The following is a 21,310-nucleotide window of genomic DNA, read 5'->3' on the forward strand; positions in this document are numbered from 1 at the left end:
ACCAAAACTGCACACAATATTCCAGTTGTGGCCTCACCAAGGCCCTGTATAATTGCAGCAAGACATCCCTGGTCCTGTTCTTGAATCCTCTCGCTACGAAGGCCAACATACCATTTGCCTTTTTTACCGCCTGTTGCACCTGCATGCTTACCTTCAGCGACTGGTGTACGAGAACTCCCAGGTCTCGCTGCATATTCCCCTCTCTCAGTTTATAGCCGTTCAGATAATAATCTGCCTTCCTGTTTTTGCTACCAAAGTGGATAACCTCACATTTATCCACATTATACTGCATCTGCCATGCGTTAGCCCACTCACTCAACTTGTACAAATTATCCTGAACCCTCTCTGCATCCTCCTCACAACTCACCCTCCCACCCAGTTTTGTGTCATCTGCAAATTTGGAGATATTGCATTTAGTTCCCTCACATAAATGATTAATGTATATTGTGAATAGCTGGGGTCCTAGCACCGATCGCTGCAGTACCCCACTAGTCACTGCCTGCCATTCAGAAAAAGACCCATTTATCCGTACTCATTGTTTCCTGTTTGCCAACCAATTTTCTATCCATCGCAATACACTACCCCCAATCCCATGCGCTTTAATTTTACATGCTAATCTCTTATGTTGGACTTTGTCGAAAGCCTTCTGAAAGTCCAAATAAACCACATCCACTGGCTCCCCCTCATCAACTCTACTAGTTACATCTTCAAAGAATTCTAGTAGATTTGTCAAGCATGATTTCCCTTTCATAAATCCATGCTGACTCTGCCCGATTCTACCACTGTTCTCTAAGTGCTCTGCTATAAAATCTTTGATAATGGACTCTAGAATTTTCCCCACCTCCGATGTCAGGCTGACTGGTCTATAATTCCCTGCTTTCTCTCTACCTCCCTTTTTAAATAGTGGGGTTACATTAGCTACCCTCCAATCTGTAGGAACTGTTCTAGAGTCTATAAAATCTTGGAAGATGACCACCAATGCATCCACTATTTCTAGGGCCACTTCCTTAAGTACTCTGGGATGCATACCATCAGGCCCTGGGGATTTATCGGCCTTCAATCCCATCAATTTCCCCCACACCATTTCTCTACTGGTACTGATTTCTTTCAGTTCCTCTTTCTCACTAAGCCCTGTGTTCCCCAACATTTCTGGTATGATATTTGTGTCCTCCTTTGTGAAGACAGAACCAAAGTATGCATTTAGTTGGTCAGCCATTTCTTTATTCCCCATAATAAATTCCCCTGTTTCTGACATTTGTCTTCACCAATCTTTTTCTCTTCACATACCTATAAAAACTTTTACAGTCAGTTTTTATGTTCCCCGCAAGCTTGCTCTCATACTCTATTTTCCCCTTCTTAATCAATCCCATGGTCCTCCTTTGCTGAATTCTAAACTACTTCCTATCCTCAGGTCTGTTGTTTTTCCTGGCAAATTTATATGCCTCTTCCTTGGATCTAATGCTATCTCTAATTTCCCTTGTAAGCCATGGTTTGGCTACCTTTCTCCCCACACCCTTTGGTCCCTTTAGACCCAAGAGCTATATCCAACTCCTTCTTGAAAACATACAATGTTTTGGCCTCAACTGCTTTCTGTAGTAGCAAATTCCACAGGCTCACCACTCTCTGGGTGAAGAAATGTCTCCTCATCTCAGTCCTGAAAGGTATCCTTAGACTATGACCCCTGGTTCTGGACTCCCCCACCATCGGGAACATCCTTCCTGCATCTACCCTGTCAAGTCCTGTTAGAATTTTATAGGTTTCTATGAGATCCCCCCTCACTCTTCTGAACTCCAGCGAATATAATCCTAACTGACTCAATCTTTACTCATACATCAGTCCCGCCACCCCAGGAATCAGTCTGGTAAACCTTCGCTGCACTCCCTCTATAGTAAGAACATCCTTTCTCAGATAAGGAGACCAAAACAGTTGAGGCCCCAGCACTCATGGTGCAAGAATTGCAAGCAACAGGTCTCAGCTGCCCACCCATGATCTAAGAAAAATATCTCCGTTCCCTTGTTTATATTTTAGTTGGTAATAAATTTAGATATTTTTCCTACTGAACAGTCATTAGTTTAGAACACTGCACGGTATATGTATACCTTGTGTTTACCCTACCCACATGCATGATGCTACATCTATCTGCACCAAATGGCACCCACTGGATGCCCATTCCCTCATAGTATTCAGATCTGATGAGAGTCATTTTTTTTCCTGCAAAGTCCTAACTCTCGCACAGATCTTTGTATCATCTACAAATATGCAAACAGTTCCTTACAAAACCTTCATCCAGATCATTAATAAAAATTGTGAAGAGCAGCAGCCCTAACACCAAACCCAACAGGACTCCACTGGTAAAATTAGTCTCCGTGCAGAACCACTGCCATTAATAACAACGTACTGCCTGCGAAAATGCAGCCAATTCCTTTTTCAACCCAAGATCTGCCTACTAATCCCACAGGACTATCTTATACTGTAACAACTTTGTCAAAAGCCATTTGAAAATGCAAGTATGCAATATCATAGAAAATCATAAAAATCTACAGCACAGAAGGGGGCTACTCGGCCCGTTGTGTCGGCACCGGCTGACAGGTAGCATCCTGCCTAATCCCACTTTCCAGCTCTTGGTCTGTAACCTTGTAGGTTACAGCACTTCAAGTGCATATCAAAGTACTTTTTAAACATTATGGGCCGGATTCTATGAGCCCGCTGCCGATCTCGGCAGCAAGCTGAAAAACTGGTGCCAAAGAGCCACCGCGATTCTAAGCGCGCGGCTCATTTAAATAGTCGGGGTGGCCTGCCCCTTCAGTCTGTCCCCGGCAATGGTGTCAGCTACCTGTGCGTAGGCGCTGGTGCCATTTTTAAAGGGTAGCCATACATGCTGGCTTATTTAAGTATTTAAAGAAATATACAGCAAAATTTAATAAATACACTTCTTTTGCCCCTTTCCCACCCCCCAATAACTATTACATTAACTATTTGCCCTTACACCCCCAAAACACTTAGCTTTTACATCTCATCTTCCGCGCCCCCCCCCGCCTCCAAAGTGCACAAAGTTTAAGGTTCAACCCTTCCCACCATTCCCTACATCCATTACATGTATTTGACCCCATCTGTCCCTCCTCCCTCCTGCACTGACAAACTTATCTCCTTCCCTCCTCCCAACCAATGTCGCGCCTCGTTTCCCTGGACGGGGATATGAAGGCGCGGGAGTGCCAGCCGCTGTGCCGAAGATCGCGGCAGGCCCTCAAGAATTAAGGTAAGCATATTTAAATTTATTGATTTCATTAATTTGAGTGACAAATAATTGTGGTCCCGTTGCCCAGCAGCGGGAGGGCCACCATGGAGCCTCGCCACTGTCGGGAGGATCGGGCCGTGCCCTGCCAGTATCAAGGTCCGTGGCGGTCCTCATCCAGAGCCATCTTAAGCACCCCCCCCCCCCCACACCCCCGGCCATGAATTGACATTGAGAGCTTCTTAAAATCCAGCCCTATGAAGGTTTCTGCCTCTCCTGCCCTTTCAGGAAGTGAGTTCCAGATCTCCACCAACCTCTGGGTGAAAACATTTCCCCTCAAATCTATGTCCCCTGTTACGGATCCCTCAACCAAAGGGAATAGGGCCTTCCTAACCACTCTATCTGGACCCCTCATAATTTTACACATTTCAGTTAGGTCTCCCCTCAACATACTCTTCCCAAGAAAACAACCCTAGCCTATCCAGTCTTTCCTCATAACTAAAATTCGCCAGTACAGGCAGCATCCTCATACAAACATATGAATTAGGAGCAGGAGTAGGCCACTAGGCCCCTCGAGCCTGCTCCGCCATTCGATAAGTTCATGGCTGAAATGATTACTCCACATTTCCACCTACCCCCGATAACCTTCCACCCACTTGCTTATCAAGAATCTATCTACCTCTGCCTTAAAAATATTCAAAGACTGTGCTTCCACCGCCTTTTGAGGAAGAGAATTCCAGACTTGTGACCCTCTGAGAGAAAAAAACTCTCCTCATCTCTGTCTTAAATGGGCGACCACTTATTTTTAAACAGTGACTCCTAGTTCTAGATTCTCCCACAAGGGGAAACATCCTTTCCACATCCATCCTGTCAAGATTCCTCAGGATCTTATATGTTTCAATCATGTCACCTCGTAACACTTCTAAATTCCAGCAGATGCATGCCTAGCCTGTCCAATCTTTCCTCATAAGACAGCCCACCCATAAAAATCCTCTGTACCCTGTCTAGTGCAATCACATCTTCCCTATCGTGCGGTGACCAGAACTGCATGCATTACTCGAGTTGTGGCCTCACTCGTGTTTTATACAGTTCCAGCATAACCTCTCACCTCTTATATTCTATGCCTCGGCTAATAAAGGCAACTATCCAGTATACCTTCTTGACCACCTTATTTAACTCTCCAGCCACCTTTAGGGATCTGTGGACATGCACTCCAGCGTCCCTCTGTTCCTCTACACTTCTTAGTATCCTACCATTTATTGAGTATTCCCTTGCCTTGTTAGCCTTCCCAAATGGATTTGCTCACAATCTCAACTGGACTACCACCAACTTATAATTCCTCAATTAGTTCAACCAAATTGGTGAGACATGATCTCTTTTCCCAGAAGCCATGTTGAGAGTCTTTAATCATCCCACTCTGTCCTTGTTCTCAAACAATCCAATCTCACTCCAGTCTCACTGAAGTCACGCTAATGAGCTTATAATATCCCCGTTCTGACTTCTTGCCCTTTTTGACTATTGACAGCACATCTCTCTCTCTCCCCAGTCCATGGGAACACTCCCTGACTCTAGTGAGCTGTTAAGTACATATCCAAGAGGTTTACTGAGCATAGTTGTCAGGACCTGCAGCCCTATCTGATTTGAGGCCTCTTATACTATTCAGGACCATAAATAACTGCATCCACTTTGACAGTTTAGTTTAGTTTAGTTTAGTTTAGAGATACAGCACTGAAACAGGCCCTTCGGCCCACCGAGTCTGTGCCGACCATCAACCACCCATTTATACTAATCCTACACTAATCCCATATTCCTACCACATCCCCACCTGTCCCTATATTTCCCTACCACCTACCTATACTAGGGGCAATTTATAATGGCCAATTCACCTATCAACCTGCAAGTCTTTGGCATGTGGGAGGAAACCGGAGCACCCGGAGGAAACCCACGCAGACACAGGGAGAACTTGCAAACTCCACACAGGCAGTAGCCGGAATTGAACCCGGGTCGCTGGAGCTGTGAGGTTGTGGTGCTAACCACTGCGCCACTGTGCCGCCCACAGTTAGTGAAGAGTCAGCTATGCATTGAATTATTGGTAACTGAGCATTGAGTAAAGACTTCCTGTACTTACATATACAGATCAATAACACAAAAATCTATTAAAGGTGTAAATTTTGTGTAACTTGCACGGACATTTGTTATGAACGCTGGTCTTTGTAACATGATTGTTTTAAAAACTGATTTTTAAAAAAAAGTTTAAGATGTAGTCAGAGAAGTCAGGTAACCTCACATCAACTCTGCTTAAAGACAAGATAGAAATTGTGGTTACCAGGGCAACAGAGAACACAGATCAAAGACTTTTTTTTGTAAAAACACAGACTACATGGGTATAACACCTGAAGACCAATGAGTTTCACCCTCCCAGACTTTCGGACCGTAAACAAGGAGTCAGTGATTCTGAGAATGCAAATATGCATGACAGCTGCTAACACCTGGAAACAATGGAAGGTCCAGGCAGCTCTGCTGAAACCTGACTTCTGGACTTTGCATATTGGAAAAGGACAATGAACCATTGACCTTTGATTCCAGATAAATTTAACAGATTTCTGAAGGCAGACAGGGTGTAGGAAAGAAAACGAGCAGTTGCAGCCTCATAGCAGGCTGTAAGAAAGGAAGACAACCAGTGGTGGCAGCCTCAACAGAGAGAGGGGGAACACCTGCTCTCAGAAAACTGATATAGCAAAAGGCTGCGAAGACTTGAACCTGTTATTTTTAAAGTTGAAGTTTGCAAAGAAGGAAAAGACCAATAGGATCACCAAAGGATCACCTTATTCATGGACATCCAGGTTGGAGGTGCTCGGAGAAGTGAGCGAAGAGGTATGGGAAATCTGACCCATTGCAACTGGGAGGAATTTGGTATTTTTAACTGCAAAGATTTCTTTATCGAAGAGGACTGTGTAACATACAAGTGTGGTGTGAGGTTTTCAAGTATTTTAGTAAGCAAAGAAAATACCTTTGTAATCTGGTATATCAGCTACTTACAAGTACTAATTAAATAACGGGGATTTCTTTTAGTTTAGTTGTTATAATAAAAGTCTTAAAATGTGAAATGTTGTCATTCTTTAAATTGGTCTGGGGGTTCATATCTCGTATTTTTAACGTTAACTGTCTCACTAAAGTCATAACACATTAATGGTTTCTTTGCACTAAAGGCATAAATACTGTAGGTATGGTTGACATACACTGCCAAATTTTTTTTAAACACTGCTTATGTCTTAGCTCCAAAATGACAACAGGCTGTGAGACCGAGTGTCAAATTACTATGACCATTCCAAAGCATGGAATTACCTCCAATGGCCAGCTCAGCACTTTCTAAGTGATTGTGTTGCTGCTCTGCATTGAATTTCTGAGCTGTATTTAATAAAAGAGTTAGTGTAAGGCCTTCATTTGTCTACCAGTAAAATTTGACAATATGAATCAGTTTAAAGTCAAAGAACAGTCGGTAATAGGCTAACAATTCTTTCCGCAAAGTTTCTGGTCAGTCTCTTGCCGTGAAGGAGCTGAATACATGGCACAGTGTTTTGGTTTAGGGTACCTTGGAACACTCTTCAGATCAGTGTCAAAACTACAGCAAAATATTACTAGTGGTGAACTGGCCCTCATCAGAATGTTGATGGAGGATAAACAATTTTATCTTATTCAGAAAATACAAGGAAGAGCATTTAAAAGATTTTGATGTGAGCCAAGGGTTGTCATTGCACCCCATTAAAAGGTTTCTGAAAAATAGCACCCTCTTCTCATCACCTGTTGAGAATTTCAGGAAAAGCTAACAACTGAGGTGGCAATGATCAGCAGTATTAATGATTAAATTGAAGACAGTAACCAAATTCAAAGAGCAAATGGAAAACATCACTAACTAAAACAAGCATGGTTTGCAAATAAGAGAACGACTGGGTTTGTGTTCCAAAGATGTCATTCATCATCTGCTCAAACTTCACTCTATTTGTGATATCAGTGGAAATCCTCAGATCTAATTTAAACTGTTACTCCTGTGCAGACAGGTCATCAAGCAAGCAGTGTACTGGCAAGTATTAACCGTTAAAATGTGAATTCCATCTCTTTCAGGAGACACAAGATGAGACTGTTGGGCTGGTCGAAGACATTACCAGGCAAGTTTACCACAAAAAGGTCAGCTGGTGCCATGACCCAATGACTGAGTTGGCAGTACCAAGCTATACAGTAAGCCTCAGGTTCAATTTCTAGTCTGTTCTGAATTAGACATTCTTAGCTAAGGTAGCATTTGGCGGATGAGTTACACTGACTCTTAGTGCTCCTGAACTTGGGAGACGTTGCTCAGATATAGACATCGCGGGCTGAATTCTATAAGCCCTCTGCCGAAATCGGCAGAGGGAGAAATAAATGGTGGGCCGAATGCCAAAGAGCTGCCGTGATTCCAAGTGCAGTGGCTCATTCAAATAGCCGGACTTGGCCGCCCCCCTTACCATCCCACCCCGCCCCCCCTCAATCAGGTGGAGGGGGCGGGCTGTCCAACCCCAGCAATGCCATCAGCCCTACCAGGACATTTAAATATTTAAAGTGAAATTGAAGTAAATTAAATAAATACATTTCTTTTGCCCCTCTCCCAACCTCCCCCCACCCATATTAATTAAATGAATTATTGGCCCTTTCCACCCCCCCCCCACCAAAACACCTTCACAATCTGAGCTTTCCCTCCATACTGCATAAACTTTAAATTAAAACCCTTCCCACCATCCCCTACACCCTTGATGATCATTTAACCTCCCCCCCCCCCAACCCCACACTGAGAAACTTACCTCCTTGCCCCCTCCACACCAGTGTTGCGCCTCGTTTCCCCGGACGGGGATCCGAAGGCGTGGTAGTGTCGGCTGCCAGGGTGAAGATCGTGACGGGACTTCAGGAGACAATGGGAGACTCATTAATTCAAGTGATTTAATTTATTTAAATATTTAAATGGTAGTCCCGTTGCTGGGTGGGGGGGGTGGGGGGTAGGTGCGCCGCCACAAGGCCTCACTGCTGCCGGGAATCGGGCCTGCCCTGCCGGTGTTGAGCTCCATGGCGGGTCTCATCCGGGGCCATCTTCATGCCGTCTACGCAACCCCCCCACCCCCGCCACGGATCCTGACGTCGAGGGCTCTGTAGAATCCAGCCCCATGTGTGGGATTGGATTTTATCCCCTCCACTGTCAATTCTTGCCAAAATTCAATGTCAGGGCTCCCATCTGAAGTTTCATTTGGGTGCATTAATGTAAAAAAATTCTTCCAATCCCCAAAGTTCAAACTCCTACAAAGCTCTGCTTGGCACACTTTGAACTTAAATTTGATTAGTAATAAACACCGCATATTATGTTGGTTCCTTGCATCATTGATTGCAGAGATTTTTCTGTACATTATATTTTATGTTATACTTTTTCTGAAATAAGAAAATAAATATGATATAGTATAAATATCTTCTTCTTTGGCCTCCTTGTCTCGAGAGACAATGGGTAAGCGCCCGGAGGTGGTCAGTGGTTTATGAAGCAGAGCCTGGAGTGGCTATAAAGGCCAATGCTAGAGTGACAGACTCTTCCACAGGCACTGCAGATAAAATCGATTGTCGGGGCTTTTACACAGTTGGCTCTCTCCTTGCGCTTCTGTCTTTTTTCCTGCCAAAAGCTAAGTCTCTTCGACTCGCCACTCTTTAGCCCTGCCTTTATGGCTGTCCGCCAGCTCTGGCGATCACTGGCAACTGACTCCCACGACTTGTGGTCAATGTCACAGGACTTCATGTCGCATTTGCTGACGTCTTTAAAGCGGAGACATGGACGGCCGGTAGGTCTGATACCAGTGACAAGCTCGCTGTACAATGTGTCCTTGGGGATCCTGCCATCTTCCATGTGGCTCACATGGCCAAGCCATCTCAAGCGCCGCTGGCTTAGTAGGATGTATATGTTGGGGATGTTGGCCGCCCCGAGGACTTCTGCGTTGGAGATACGGTCCTGCTACCTGATGCCAAGGATTCTCCGGAGGCAGCGAAGATGGATTGAATTGAGACGTCGCTCTTGGCTGACATACATTGTCCAGGCCTCGCTGCCATAGAGCAAGGTACTGAGGACACAGGCTTGATACACTCGGACTTTTGTGTTCCATGTCAGTACGCCATTTTCCCACTCTCTCTGGTCCAGTCTGGACATGGCAGTGGAAGCCTTTCCCATGCGCTTGTTAATTTCTGCATCTAGAGACAGGTTACTGGTGACTCTTGAACCACTTCCAGAGCGTGGTCGCTGATATTGATGGATGGAGCATTTCTGACGTCCTGTCCCATGATGTTCATTTTCTTGAGGCCGATGGTTAGGCCAAATTCATTGCAGGCAGCCACAATCCTGTCAATCAGTCTCTGCAGACACTCTTATGTGGGATGTTAATGCAGCAAAGAGGAGTTCCCTGATGAGGACCTTCCGTACTTTGGTCATCGCTCTTAGACGGGCAAATTGAACAACCTGCCATCTGATCTTGTTTGGAGGAAAATTCCTTCTTCTGAAGACTTGAAAGCATGTGAGAGCAGCAGGGAGAAGAAAATCCCAAACAGTGTAGGTGCAAGAACACAGCCCTGTTTCACGCCACTCAGGATGGGAAAGGGGTCTGATGAGGCACCTATGCTGAATTGTGCCTTTCATATTGTCATGGAATGAGGTGATGATACTTAGTAGCTTTGGTGGACATCCGATCTTTGCTAGTAGTCTGAAGAGACCACGTCTGTTGACAAGGTCAAAGGCTTTGGTGAGATCCATGAAAGCAACGTAGAGGGGCATCTGTTGTTCGCGCCATTTCTCCTGTAGCTGGCGAAGGGAGAACAGCATGTCAATGGTGGATCTCTCTGCTCGAAAACCACACTGTGCCTCAGGGTAGACATGCTCAGCCAGCTTCTGGAGCCTGTTTAAAACGACTCGAACAAAGACTTTCCCCACTATGCTGAGCAGGGAGATTCCACAGTAGTTGTTGCAGTCACCGCGGTCACCTTTGTTCTTGTAGAGGGTAATGATATTGGCATCGCGCATGTCCTGTGGTACTGTTCCTCTTCCCAGCACAGGCAAAGCAGTTCATGTAGTGCTGAGAGCATAGCAGGCTTGGCACTCTTGATTATTTCAGGGGTAATGCCGTCCATCCCAGAGGCTTTTCCACTGGCTAGAGAATCAATGCATCACTGAGTTCCGATTTTGTTGGCTGTTCGTCCAGCTTATCCGTGACTGCCAGAGAATGGGCTGCATTGAGGGCGGTGTCAGTGACAACATTTTCCCTGGAGTACAGTTCTAGGTAGTGCTCCACCCAGCGTTCCATTTGCTTGCATTGGTCAGTGATCGTGACCTCTGATTTAGACTTGAGGTCTTCTTGATGGTTGGCCCCAAAGCTCTCTTAATTCTATCATACATTCCTCTGATGTTTCCGGTGTCGGAGGCCAGCTGAATACGACTGCATAGGTGTTGCCAGTAGTCATTTGCACTGCGCCTGGCTGTTCTTTGTGCAGTGTTCCTGGCTACTTGATGTTAACTCTAGTTGGTGAGAGTGACTGCCCTTGACATCAAGGCAGCATTTGACTGATTATGGCATCAAGGAGCCCTAGCAAAACTGAGGTCAATGGGAATCAGGGGGAAAACCCTCCGCTGGCTGGAGTCATACCTAGCGCAAAGGAAGATGGTTGTGGTTGTTGGAGGTCAATCATCTGAGCTCCAGGACATCACTGCAGGAGTTCCTCAGGGTAGTGTCCTAGGCCCAACCATCTTCAGCTTCCTTCAATGACCTTCCTTCAATCATAAGGTTAGAAGTGGGGATGTTCGCTGATGATTGCACAATGTTCAGCACCATTCACAACTCCTCCGATACTGAAGCAGTCCATGTAGAAATGCAGCAAGACCTGGACAATATCCAGGCTTGGGCTGATAAGTGGCAAGTAACATTTGCGCCACACAAGTGCCAGGCAATGACCATCTCCAACAAGAGAGAATCAAACCATCTCCCCTTGACATTCAATGGCATTACGATTGCTGAATCCCCCACTATCAACATCCTAGGGACTACCATTGACCAGAAACTGAACTGGAGTAGCCATATAAATACCGTAGCTACAAGAGCAGGTCAGCGGCTAGGAATCCTGAGGCGAGTAACTCACCTCCTGACTCCCCAAAGCATGTCCACCATCTATAAGGCACAAGTCAGGAGTGTAGTGGAATACTCTCCACTTGCCTGGATGGGTGCAGCTCCAACAACACTCAAGAAGCTCGTCACCATCCAGGACAAAGCGGCACGCTTGATTGGCACCCCATCTACAAACATTCACTCCCTCCACCACCAACGCACAGTAGCAGCAGTGTGTACCATCTACAAGATGCACTGCAGCAATGCACCAAGGCTCCTTAGACAGCACCTTCCAAACCCGCGACCTCTACCAACTAGAAGGACAAGGGCAGCAAATACATGGGAACACCACCACCTGCAAGTTGCCCTCCACATCACACACCATCCTGACTTGGAACTATATTGCCGTTCCTTCACTGTCGCTGGGTCAAAATCCTGGAACTCCCTTCCTAACAGCACTGTGGGTATGTATACCTACCCCAAATGGACTGCAGCGGTTCAAGAAGGCAGCTCACCACCACCACCTTCTCAAGGGCAATTAGGGATGGGCAATAAATGCTGGCCTGGCCAGTATCGCCCACATCCCATGAATGAATTAAAAAAAAATAACTCGCTGGGGGCTTTCTTATAGTTCAACAGTGCAATGTGCTTAGTGTCTATGACAGGTTCCAGCTCTTCAAAGTGAGATTGAAACCAGTTTGTATTCCGCTTCTCACGTTTGCCAAAGGTGGTCATTGCTGAGTCATAGATGGCGTCTCATGTGGGCCCTCTTGGTCTCTGCATCCCCTGTAGGAGTGTTTTGAAGGGCTTTTTCAAGTGAATTTAGAAACTTATGTAACAGCTGTGGATAAGAAATTCTGTTAGTGTTGATGCGTGGGCGGCCCTTCTGCTTGGAGTGATGCAGCTTCTTTGGTTTGAGTGTAATCTTGCTGCACACCAGGGAGTGGTCGGTGTCGCAGTCCGCACTGTGGAAGCTGCGTGTGATTTGGACACTGTTTATCGAGGCTCGCCTTGTGACGATGAGGTCCAGCTGGTGCCAACGACGTGATCTTGGGTGCCTCCATGAAACCTGGTGACAGGGTTTAGTATGAAAGAACGAGTTGGTGATGCAGAGGTTGTGATAGGTACACCACTGCAGCAGTCTCTGTCCATCCTCATTCATCCTTCCAATGCCATAGCATTTATGAAATAAGAAAATAAATACAATATAGTATAAATATATTGAGTAATAAATATAAGGATACCATCCATATTTTTGAATAGCATAAAATGTATAAACTGCAACAATGAGAACAGAACAGGTAGCTCAGGTGCAGTGACAGCACCAACACAGGCACGATGGCTTCTTCTGTTCTAAAAATTCTGCACTTTATAGTGATGAGAAATTGTACTAAGCTTTACTTATTTACCTCAAAGGCCCGCTTGAGCTTTGAAAGGGATTATCTTGCATGTGCTCTCCAATATGAGAAATACCAGTCTATTTTTTTCGAAAGTTGTGTTTAATCATGGAATGTTTGTAATTATGGAATGTTTGGAGCTATTTCGTAAAATGTTTAATGAAATAAAAAGTTACGCATGCCAGTTTCCATGCCAGGTCTGTGTTGAGTCACCTGATCTCAGCTGGGATGACAGTCAGGGTGCTACACTTGACCTCAGCACCCCTGGGTTTTGAAGAGGTGGAGAGAATATCAGCAGGGTTTCCAATCCTGATAGCTTTCCCTTAACCCCAGTTCGACAGGTGATATGCATTGTCTAGACTCGTGCATTGAGAACGAGCACTTACAGGAAGTAATAGAGGCCTGCTAGTGTCTGTAAACCTGTACTTCAGCAACCGACAGAAAAGGTGTCACATGAATAGACTTGGTTTTCCTATTTCCACAGTTATGACAACATAGACCCAGGTTCTGGCAGTATCGCTTTCATTGACACAGCTGAAATAACCGAGGTCACTGACAAAATTGAAGAACAGGTAACATAAAAATAATTTGAAAATGTGGAATTGTTCAACAATATATAATTGTACAGAATATCTTATTATAGAGGTGTGAAGTAAAGAGAATTTTCTTTGTGTTTTCTGGGCTGATTGAAAGTCAATTCTAGCTGCATTGCTAATACATTAACAGGCATCAGATGTGTGGGAACACCATCACTTCCAGGTTTCCCCTCCAAGTTACAACTGATCTTAACTTGGAGATATATCGCTGTAACTCAGTCAAAATCTTGGAAGTTCCTACCTAACAGCATTCTGGGAGCAACTTCACCACACAGGACTGCTGCCATTCAAGAAGGCAGCTCACCACCATCTTATCTAGGGCAACTAGGGAATAGGCAATAAATGCCAGCCTTGGCGGTGAAGCATATATCCCATGAATGAATTTAAAAAGTCAGTCTTGTGAAAATGCTTTTGCAGTCTCATGAATATGGTGCCTCTGGTAATGAGCTGGCCGCTCTATGTCTGGGCACCAAAGGGCCCACGACTGGAGGATTAGGGTGACGTGCCTCCATACCCAATGGGAATGTATACAATCACCTACCATTCCATCAGACTGCTGTGACCCCAATTAGCAAAACAGCTTCACATTCGCTTTATAGCTCCTTCCTGGTGAATGCCTGCTATCCTCGCAGCAGCTAAGGTGCCTTCATAATAGGAAATACAAGCAGTAGACCATACCTCAAGCCTGCTCCACCTTTCAATGGCTGATATTTGACCTCAATTCCACTTTCCTTCCCGATCCCCTTATCCCTTGATTACCCTAGAATCCAAAAAATTGTCTCAGCCTTGAATATATTCAACAACTGAGCTTCCACCACTCTCTGGAGTAGAGAATTCCAAGGATTCAAAATTCTCTGAGTGAAGAAATTTCTCCTCCTCTCAGTTTTAAAGTATCGGCCCCTTATACTGAGACTATTACCCCAGTTCTAAACTCAACAACGTTCACCTTGTCAAGGCCCTTCAGAATCATGGAAGTTTCAATTAGATCACCTCACATTCTTCTAAACTACAGAGATTTTAGGCCCAATCTACTCAATCTCTCATCATAGGACAACCCTCTCATCCCAGGAATCAATCTAGTGAACTTTCACTGCACCACCTCCAAGGCAAGCATATCCTTCCTTAGATGAGGAGACCAAATTTGTGCACAGTACTCCAGATGTAGTCTCACCAAAGTCTTGGACAATTGTAGCAAGACTTCCTTACTCTTGTACTCCAGCCTCCTTGCAATAAAAGCCAATATGCCACTTGCCTTCCTAATGCTTGCTGTGCCTGCATGCTGACTGTGTTTCTTGTATGAGGACAACTAAATCTCCCGATGACATGTCAAACTAGCTGACCTGTAGTTCCCTCTCTCTCTCCTTTCTTGAATAGCAGTGTTACATTTTCTACCTTCCAATCCTTTGGGACCATTCTAAAATCTAGGGAATTTTGGAAGATAAAAGAAAGAAAGCCTTGCATTTTATAGTGGCTTTCATGACCACAGGATGACCCAAAGCACTTTACAGTCAAGAAGTACCTTTGAAGTGCATTAAAGATCACAATCAATGTATCCATTATCTCTGCAGCTACCTCTTTTCGAAACTCAGGATGTTGGCCATCAGATTCAGGGGATTTGTCAGCTTTTAGTCCCATTACTTTCTCTACTACTTTCCCTCTATGAGTAATTACGTTCAGTTCCTCACTCTCATTAGCCCCTTGGTTCCCCTTTGTTTTTGATATGCTTTTTCTATCTTCTACTGTGAAGACAGATGCAAAATATTTGTTTAACATCTCTGCCATTTCCTTATTCCTCAATATAATTTATCCTGTCTCAGCCAAAAAGGACCAATGTTTACTTTTGCTCCTCTCTTTTTACATTCTTGTAGAAGCCCTTGCAATCCTTTTTCATACTTCTTGATAGTTTACTCTCATATTCTATTTTATCCTTTTTATCCATTTTTTGGTTCTCCTTTGCTGGTTTCTAAAACTCTCCCAATCCTCAGGCTTAGTACTATTCTTAGTGACTTTATAAGCTTCTTTTTTAATCTAATACTGTCCTTGTTTAGTCAACCACCAATGCATCACTTTTCATGTTGAGTTTTTGTTTCTCAATGGAATGTATTTTCATTGAGAATTTTGAATTATTTCTTTAAACGTTTGCCACTGTTTATCTGCCTCTATATCTTTTAATCTATTTTCCCAATCAACCTTAACAAACTCACCCTCCATATCTATGTAATTGGCTTTATTTAAATTTAAAACTCTTGTTTCATATTTAAACTTAATGTATAATTCATCATGTTATAGTCATTCTGCCTCATAGAATCTTTTACTTTGAAAATAACCTATTAACCCTATCTCATTAGACAATATAAGATCTAAAATAGCCTTATTTCTGGTTGGTTCCACAAAGTATTGTTCTAGGAAAATCTCTCAAATGCATTCTATGAACTCATTCTCCAGACTACTTTTGCCATTTTGATTTGACCAGTTGACATAAAGATTAAAGTCCCCCATGATTATTGCATTGCCTTTGTTACAAGCATCTATTATTTCTTGATTAATATTCTGTCCAACGGTATGGCTACTGTTAGGGAACCTGTAAACTATGCTCACCAGTGTTTTCTGCCCCTTGTTATTCCTTATCTCCACCCATACATATCTTACTTCCTAATCTTCTGAGCCAAGATCCTTTCTCACTACTATCCCCATGTCATCCTTTAGAACCAGGACTACCCCCCTCCTTTCCATTCTGTCTGTGTTTTTGAAATGTCAAGTACCCTGGCATATTTCGTTCCCAACCTTGATCACCTTGCAACCACGTCTGTAATGGCTGTTAGATCAAACCCATTTATCTCTATCTGTGCCACTAGTGCACCTGCCTTGTAACGAATGCTTTGTGCATACAGATAAATGGGATTTACTTCTAAACTTTTACCATTAGTCCCTACTTTATTTATCGATGCACTATTACCATTAAACTCTCTGTCCCTTCCTGCTATGCGCAGTTTATATTTATCCAAATTGCTTTCCTCTTTAGATTTATAAATTTCCCCTCGCCTGACACCCCTTTTTCCCTTCATCCATCCCACCTTTTTGGTTTAAAGCCCTATCTAGACTTCTAATTCTAACAGATTCCTATGGTTCTGTTGTTAGCACTCTTGCCTCTGTGTCAGAGGTTGTGGGTTCAAGTCCCAAAGCAGGACATGAGCATGAAAATCAAGACTGACAATCTATTGCAGTACTAAGGGAGTGCTGCACTGTCTTTTGTGAAGATGTTAAACCGAGGCCCAGTCTACCCTTTCAAATGGATATAAAATATCCCATGGCATTATTTCAAAGAAGAGCAAGGGAGTTATCCCTGGTGTTCTGGCCAATATTTATCTCTCAATCAACACTACAAAAACAGATGATCTGGTCATTATCACATTGCTGTTTGTGGGAGCTTGCTGTGCACAAATTGGCTGCTGCATTTCTGACATTACAACAGTGACTAACATTTTAAAAGTAAATACTTCATTGGCTGTAAATGCTTTAAGATGTCCAGCGATCATGAAAGGCACTATTTAATGCAAATCTTTCTTTAATTATTCGATTCACCATACACTGATCTCAGCCCGGTTTAAGTGGAGTCCATCCTAGTGCTACAGTTCCTTCCTTCCCCACTACCGGAGCCAGTGCCTCATGAACCGAAATCCTTTCCTCCCACACCACACACCCTGGCACCCGCTCTCACTGCTTAATCACAGCTCCTGCAGCCTTATTCCAGCTCCCGCTCCTTTGTCACAGCTCCCACTCCCACTGCTTTATCCCAACTGCTTTATTCTGACTCTTGTTCTCACTGCCTTATCCTGGCTCCCTCTCCGGCTGCTTTATCCCAGCTCCTGCTGCTTTCTCATAGTTCCTGCTCCCACTGCTTTATCCCAGCTCCCACTGCTTTATCCTGACTCCTGCTATCACTGCTTTCTCACAGCCCCTGCTATCACTGCGTTCTCACAGCCCCTGCTCTCACTGCTTTATCCCAGCTCCCACTGCTTTATTCTGACTCCCGCTATCACTGCTTGATCAGAGCTCTCACTGCTTTATCCCGGCTCCCGCTCCCACTGCTTTATCCCAGGTCCCATTCTCGCCGCTTTATCCCAGCTCCGCTCTTGCTGTTTCATCCCTGGTCCACTTGCTGCTTAATCCTGGCTCCCACTGCTTTATCCCAGCTCTGCTCTCGTTGCTTTATCACAGGTGCGGTCTCACTGTCTTCATCCTGCAGCAGTCTTCCCTACCCACTGTCTGCATGCCTTCAAGAAAACCCAGGGTCAGGCTGTTTGGGAGCAAGGGCTGCGTCCTCTACGCATGGCTGATGACCCCCTTCCGGCAGGCGTTCAGCCTTCTGAAACAATGGGCCGAATTTTCCTGGCCCTGTGATAGCGGACTTAGCAGCAAGGGGGCCGGGAAAATAGGGGGGAGCAGCTTTGGGAGGGATCCCCAACCCATTCCCGCTGGTGGGGAAGTTTCCCAGGGGAGACCTGGGAAGCATATCATCTGCCCACTGCAAGGGGGCGGGCAGGCAATTTAAATACATAAGGCCCCAATTAAGATCGATTATGCGGCACCGCCATCACTCTGCTGTGTCCTCTGCAACCTGGCTTTCATGAGGGCTCAGTCCAGAGTGTGAGTGGCCATTTGGACTCCAGTTCCCCTAAAATCTCATCCCAACCTTTCCATGTCAGAATCCATGAGGAAAGGCATCATCACCCTCATCTACAAGCGGAAGGGGGAGAGGGCAGAAATCAGAAATTGGCGGCCCATCTCACTGCTTAATGTTGACTACAAGATTCTGTCCAAAGTCATAGCCAGTCGAGTCAAGTCTGCTCTGGAGTTGGTGATCCACACTGATCAGACCTGTACTGTACCCGGCAGGAAGATCTCCGATAGCCTCGCGCTACTCAGGGATACGATTGCCTACGTACGGGACAGGAGGATGGAGGCCTGCCTCATCAGCCTGGACCAGGAGAAGGCTTTTGACAGGATATCGCACACCTACATGATGGACGTGCTTTCCAAAATGGGGTTTGGGGAGGGAATCTGCAATTGGATCAAACTGCTCGACACAAACATCAGTAGCGCAGTCTCCAATCAATGGGTGGGAATTGGAAAGTTTCCTGATCCAATCTGGAGTCAGACAGGGCTGTCCTCTCTCCCCGGTCTTGTTTGTTTGCTGTATTGAATCATTTGCTGAGTCTATTCAGAAGGATGCGAGCATAAGAGGGGTGACAATCCCAGGCAGCGGAGGCACTCAGGTGAAAACCTCCCTGTACATGGATGACGTCGCCGTCTTCTGCTTGGATCCGCTGTCCGTGCGCAGACTGATGAGCATCTGCGACCAGTTCGAACTGGCCTCGGGAGCCAATGTTAACCACGGCATGAGCGAGGCCATGTTCTTTGGGAACTGGGCTGACCGATCCTTTGTCCCCTTCACCGTCAGGTCTAACTACCTGAAGGTGCTGGGGATATGGTTCGGAAGGGCCGGGGCGTGCACCAAAACCTGGGAGGAGCGAGTAGCCAAGGTACAACAAAAGTTGAGCATGTGGGGGCAGCGATCTCTTTCCATTGTGGGTAAGAACCTGGTCGTCAGGTGCGAGGCGCTCACGTTGTTGCTGTACGTGGCGCAGGTCTGGCCCATACCCCACTCCTGCGCTGTGGCGGTCACCCGAGCCATTTTCTGCTTCATCTGGGGATCTAAAATGGACCGGGTCTGGAGGGACACAATGTTCAAACCTCTGGATAAGGGCGGGAAAAATGTACCCAACGTGGCCCTCATCCTGATGACTACCTTCATGTGCGGCTGCATCAAGCTGTGTGTAGACCTCCAGTACGCAAACTCCAAGTGTCACTACGTGCTGAGGTTCTATCTGCCCCCACATGCTCCAAGTGTCACTACGTGCTGAGGTTCTATCTGCCCCCACATGCTCAACATTTGTTGTACCTTGGCTACTCGGTGTTGCGAAGGATGGGCCTGGTCACATTGCCGTGGAACGCTCCATGCAGTTGGACCACCTATCCTTCGTGGAGCAGTTTCTGCGGGAAAACACCTTTGACCACCGATCCATCAGGCAGTGGTCTGCACGGAATGTCCTCAAGGCCCTAGGGGAAAGGGAGACGGTGGATCCTGTCGGATGGTTCCCCAAGCAGACCGCCAAAGTCATTTGGCGGAATGCCTCATCACCAGAACTTTCAGACAAGCACCAAGATGTAGCTTGCCTGGTGGTGAGAAGAGCCCTCCCCGTCAGATCCTTCCTGCACGCCCGAAGTCTCGCCCCCTCCGTGCAATGCCCCCGCGGTGGCTGTGGTGGGGGAAGAGACGGTTGCCCACCTCCTCCTGGAATGTGTCTTTGCAAAGCAGGTGTGGAAAGAGATGCAGTGGTTTTTGTCGAGGTTCATCCCAAGCAGCTCTGTAACACAGGAGTCTGTGCTCTACGGCATGTTCCCAGGGACGCACACCGAGACAAACATCAACTGCTGCTGGAGGACTATCAACTCGGTGAAAGACGCCCTTTTGTCTGCCCGAAACTTGCTGGTCTTCCAGCACAAAGAGTTGTCCACGACCGAATGTTGCAGACTGGCACATTCCAAGGTCCAGGACTACGTGCTGAGGGACGCACGAAAGCTTGGGGCAGCCGCAGCAAAGACTCAATGGGGAAAGACCACTGTGTAAGGTCCCCCCACCAAGCTGAACGGAGGGGCTGGATCCATGGGAAACCACTCGAACTGTATCGGGAAAATTTTCATTTGCTGTAAAATGTAAAAATGTTAATGGCATGACAAATGTGAAATGGAAGGTTTGTGAGGCAACTCATGATTGTATTGAAGGAAACTGATCACCTTTGCACTGTTTGTATTTTTTGACTTGATGCTGTTTTAAACTGTTTGGGAATGTATTTTTTACAGATTTTTATGAATAAAGTATATTTTGGAAATAAAAAAATTTAAAAAAAAATCCCAACCTTTCCATCCATCTTCCACAAAAAACTTGCCATAACATCCAACACACATTCAACTATACAAACAAAAATGAACTGTTCACCCATATCCGTTCTCTTAGTGCCTATCTCCCATGTGCCTTCACCTGTTCTAGTGTTTCGAAGCAGTGCTTCCCAGCATATCTGTTGTAAGACTGTTGACTTTCAGTGGGGAAGGCTACAGAGATGGCCTTACAGGACACCCTCGAGCAGCTCTGGGTCTTGAGGCCCTGGCTTCAGACTACAGCACCTTGGCATAGGCAGCAGCAGTCTGAGCTCGCTGGCTAAGAGGCAACTGCAAGGGCACTGGTGGAGTGGCAGTGGTGGGAGGAGAAATGATTTCATCCTGAGAGAGTATAGCAGGTTCATCCCCATGGGGCCACTGCCACTCCCATGCAGCGGCACCTCAGCAAACCTCTTCATCAGCTGGAGCACAGATTGCTGGAATGCTGTGAGAGCCTGCTTGCCCTGTTGAGCACTGAAATCTGTATCCACGATGCGGCAGCCATGGATCCTATGCCCTCTGTCTGAGATTCCACTGCAGCACTGAGGGTTTGGGAGGATTCCACCTGTGCTGCACTGGAAGCTGAGACAGCAGCCACCGGACCCTCCATCATGGGTTGCTCCTATGGAGTTGGCCATCACTTCCACACTGTGGAAAGGATGGACTCCAAGCTTTGCTCAATGGCCTGGTCCGCATTGTAGCCAGAAACCTCTATGTGTCTTGACAGTGGCAGGAAGTGATCTTTAGGCCTGCCAATGTCTCAAGCATCTCAGTATGCATGTTCATCAACGTTCTCTTGTAGGTCGTCCCATCAAAATCTTCATCTGAGTCCCCTGCAGCAGAACTCATCGGCGACCTTGCCCTCCAGGGAGCTGGGATGCAAGCTACCCTTTCCCTCTGACCTAACTGCAGCCCACCTGTGCCCGGTGACTCATTGTG

The 21,310-nt window shown here is 45.8% G+C and overlaps 1 protein-coding gene across 3 annotated transcripts in view; it reads left to right on the forward strand.

Moving 5' to 3' along the window:
- The window catches only part of LOC137353229 (regulator of microtubule dynamics protein 3-like), an 80,438-nt gene that overhangs the window by 37,693 nt on the left and 21,435 nt on the right, over nt 1-21,310 (forward strand). For all 3 annotated transcript variants that reach the window (XR_010969820.1, XR_010969819.1, XM_068019306.1), the window contains exons 7-8: nt 7,355-7,398; nt 13,261-13,348. Coding sequence is in view for 1 of the 3 variants with exons in the window: in XM_068019306.1 (XP_067875407.1) it covers nt 7,355-7,398; nt 13,261-13,348 (132 nt within the window). In the remaining 2 variants the exon portion in view is untranslated. The remainder of the gene's footprint in view (nt 1-7,354; nt 7,399-13,260; nt 13,349-21,310) is intronic.

Source organism: Heterodontus francisci, chromosome 40 (assembly GCF_036365525.1).
Source record: "Heterodontus francisci isolate sHetFra1 chromosome 40, sHetFra1.hap1, whole genome shotgun sequence".
NCBI classification, from domain to species: domain Eukaryota; kingdom Metazoa; phylum Chordata; class Chondrichthyes; order Heterodontiformes; family Heterodontidae; genus Heterodontus; species Heterodontus francisci.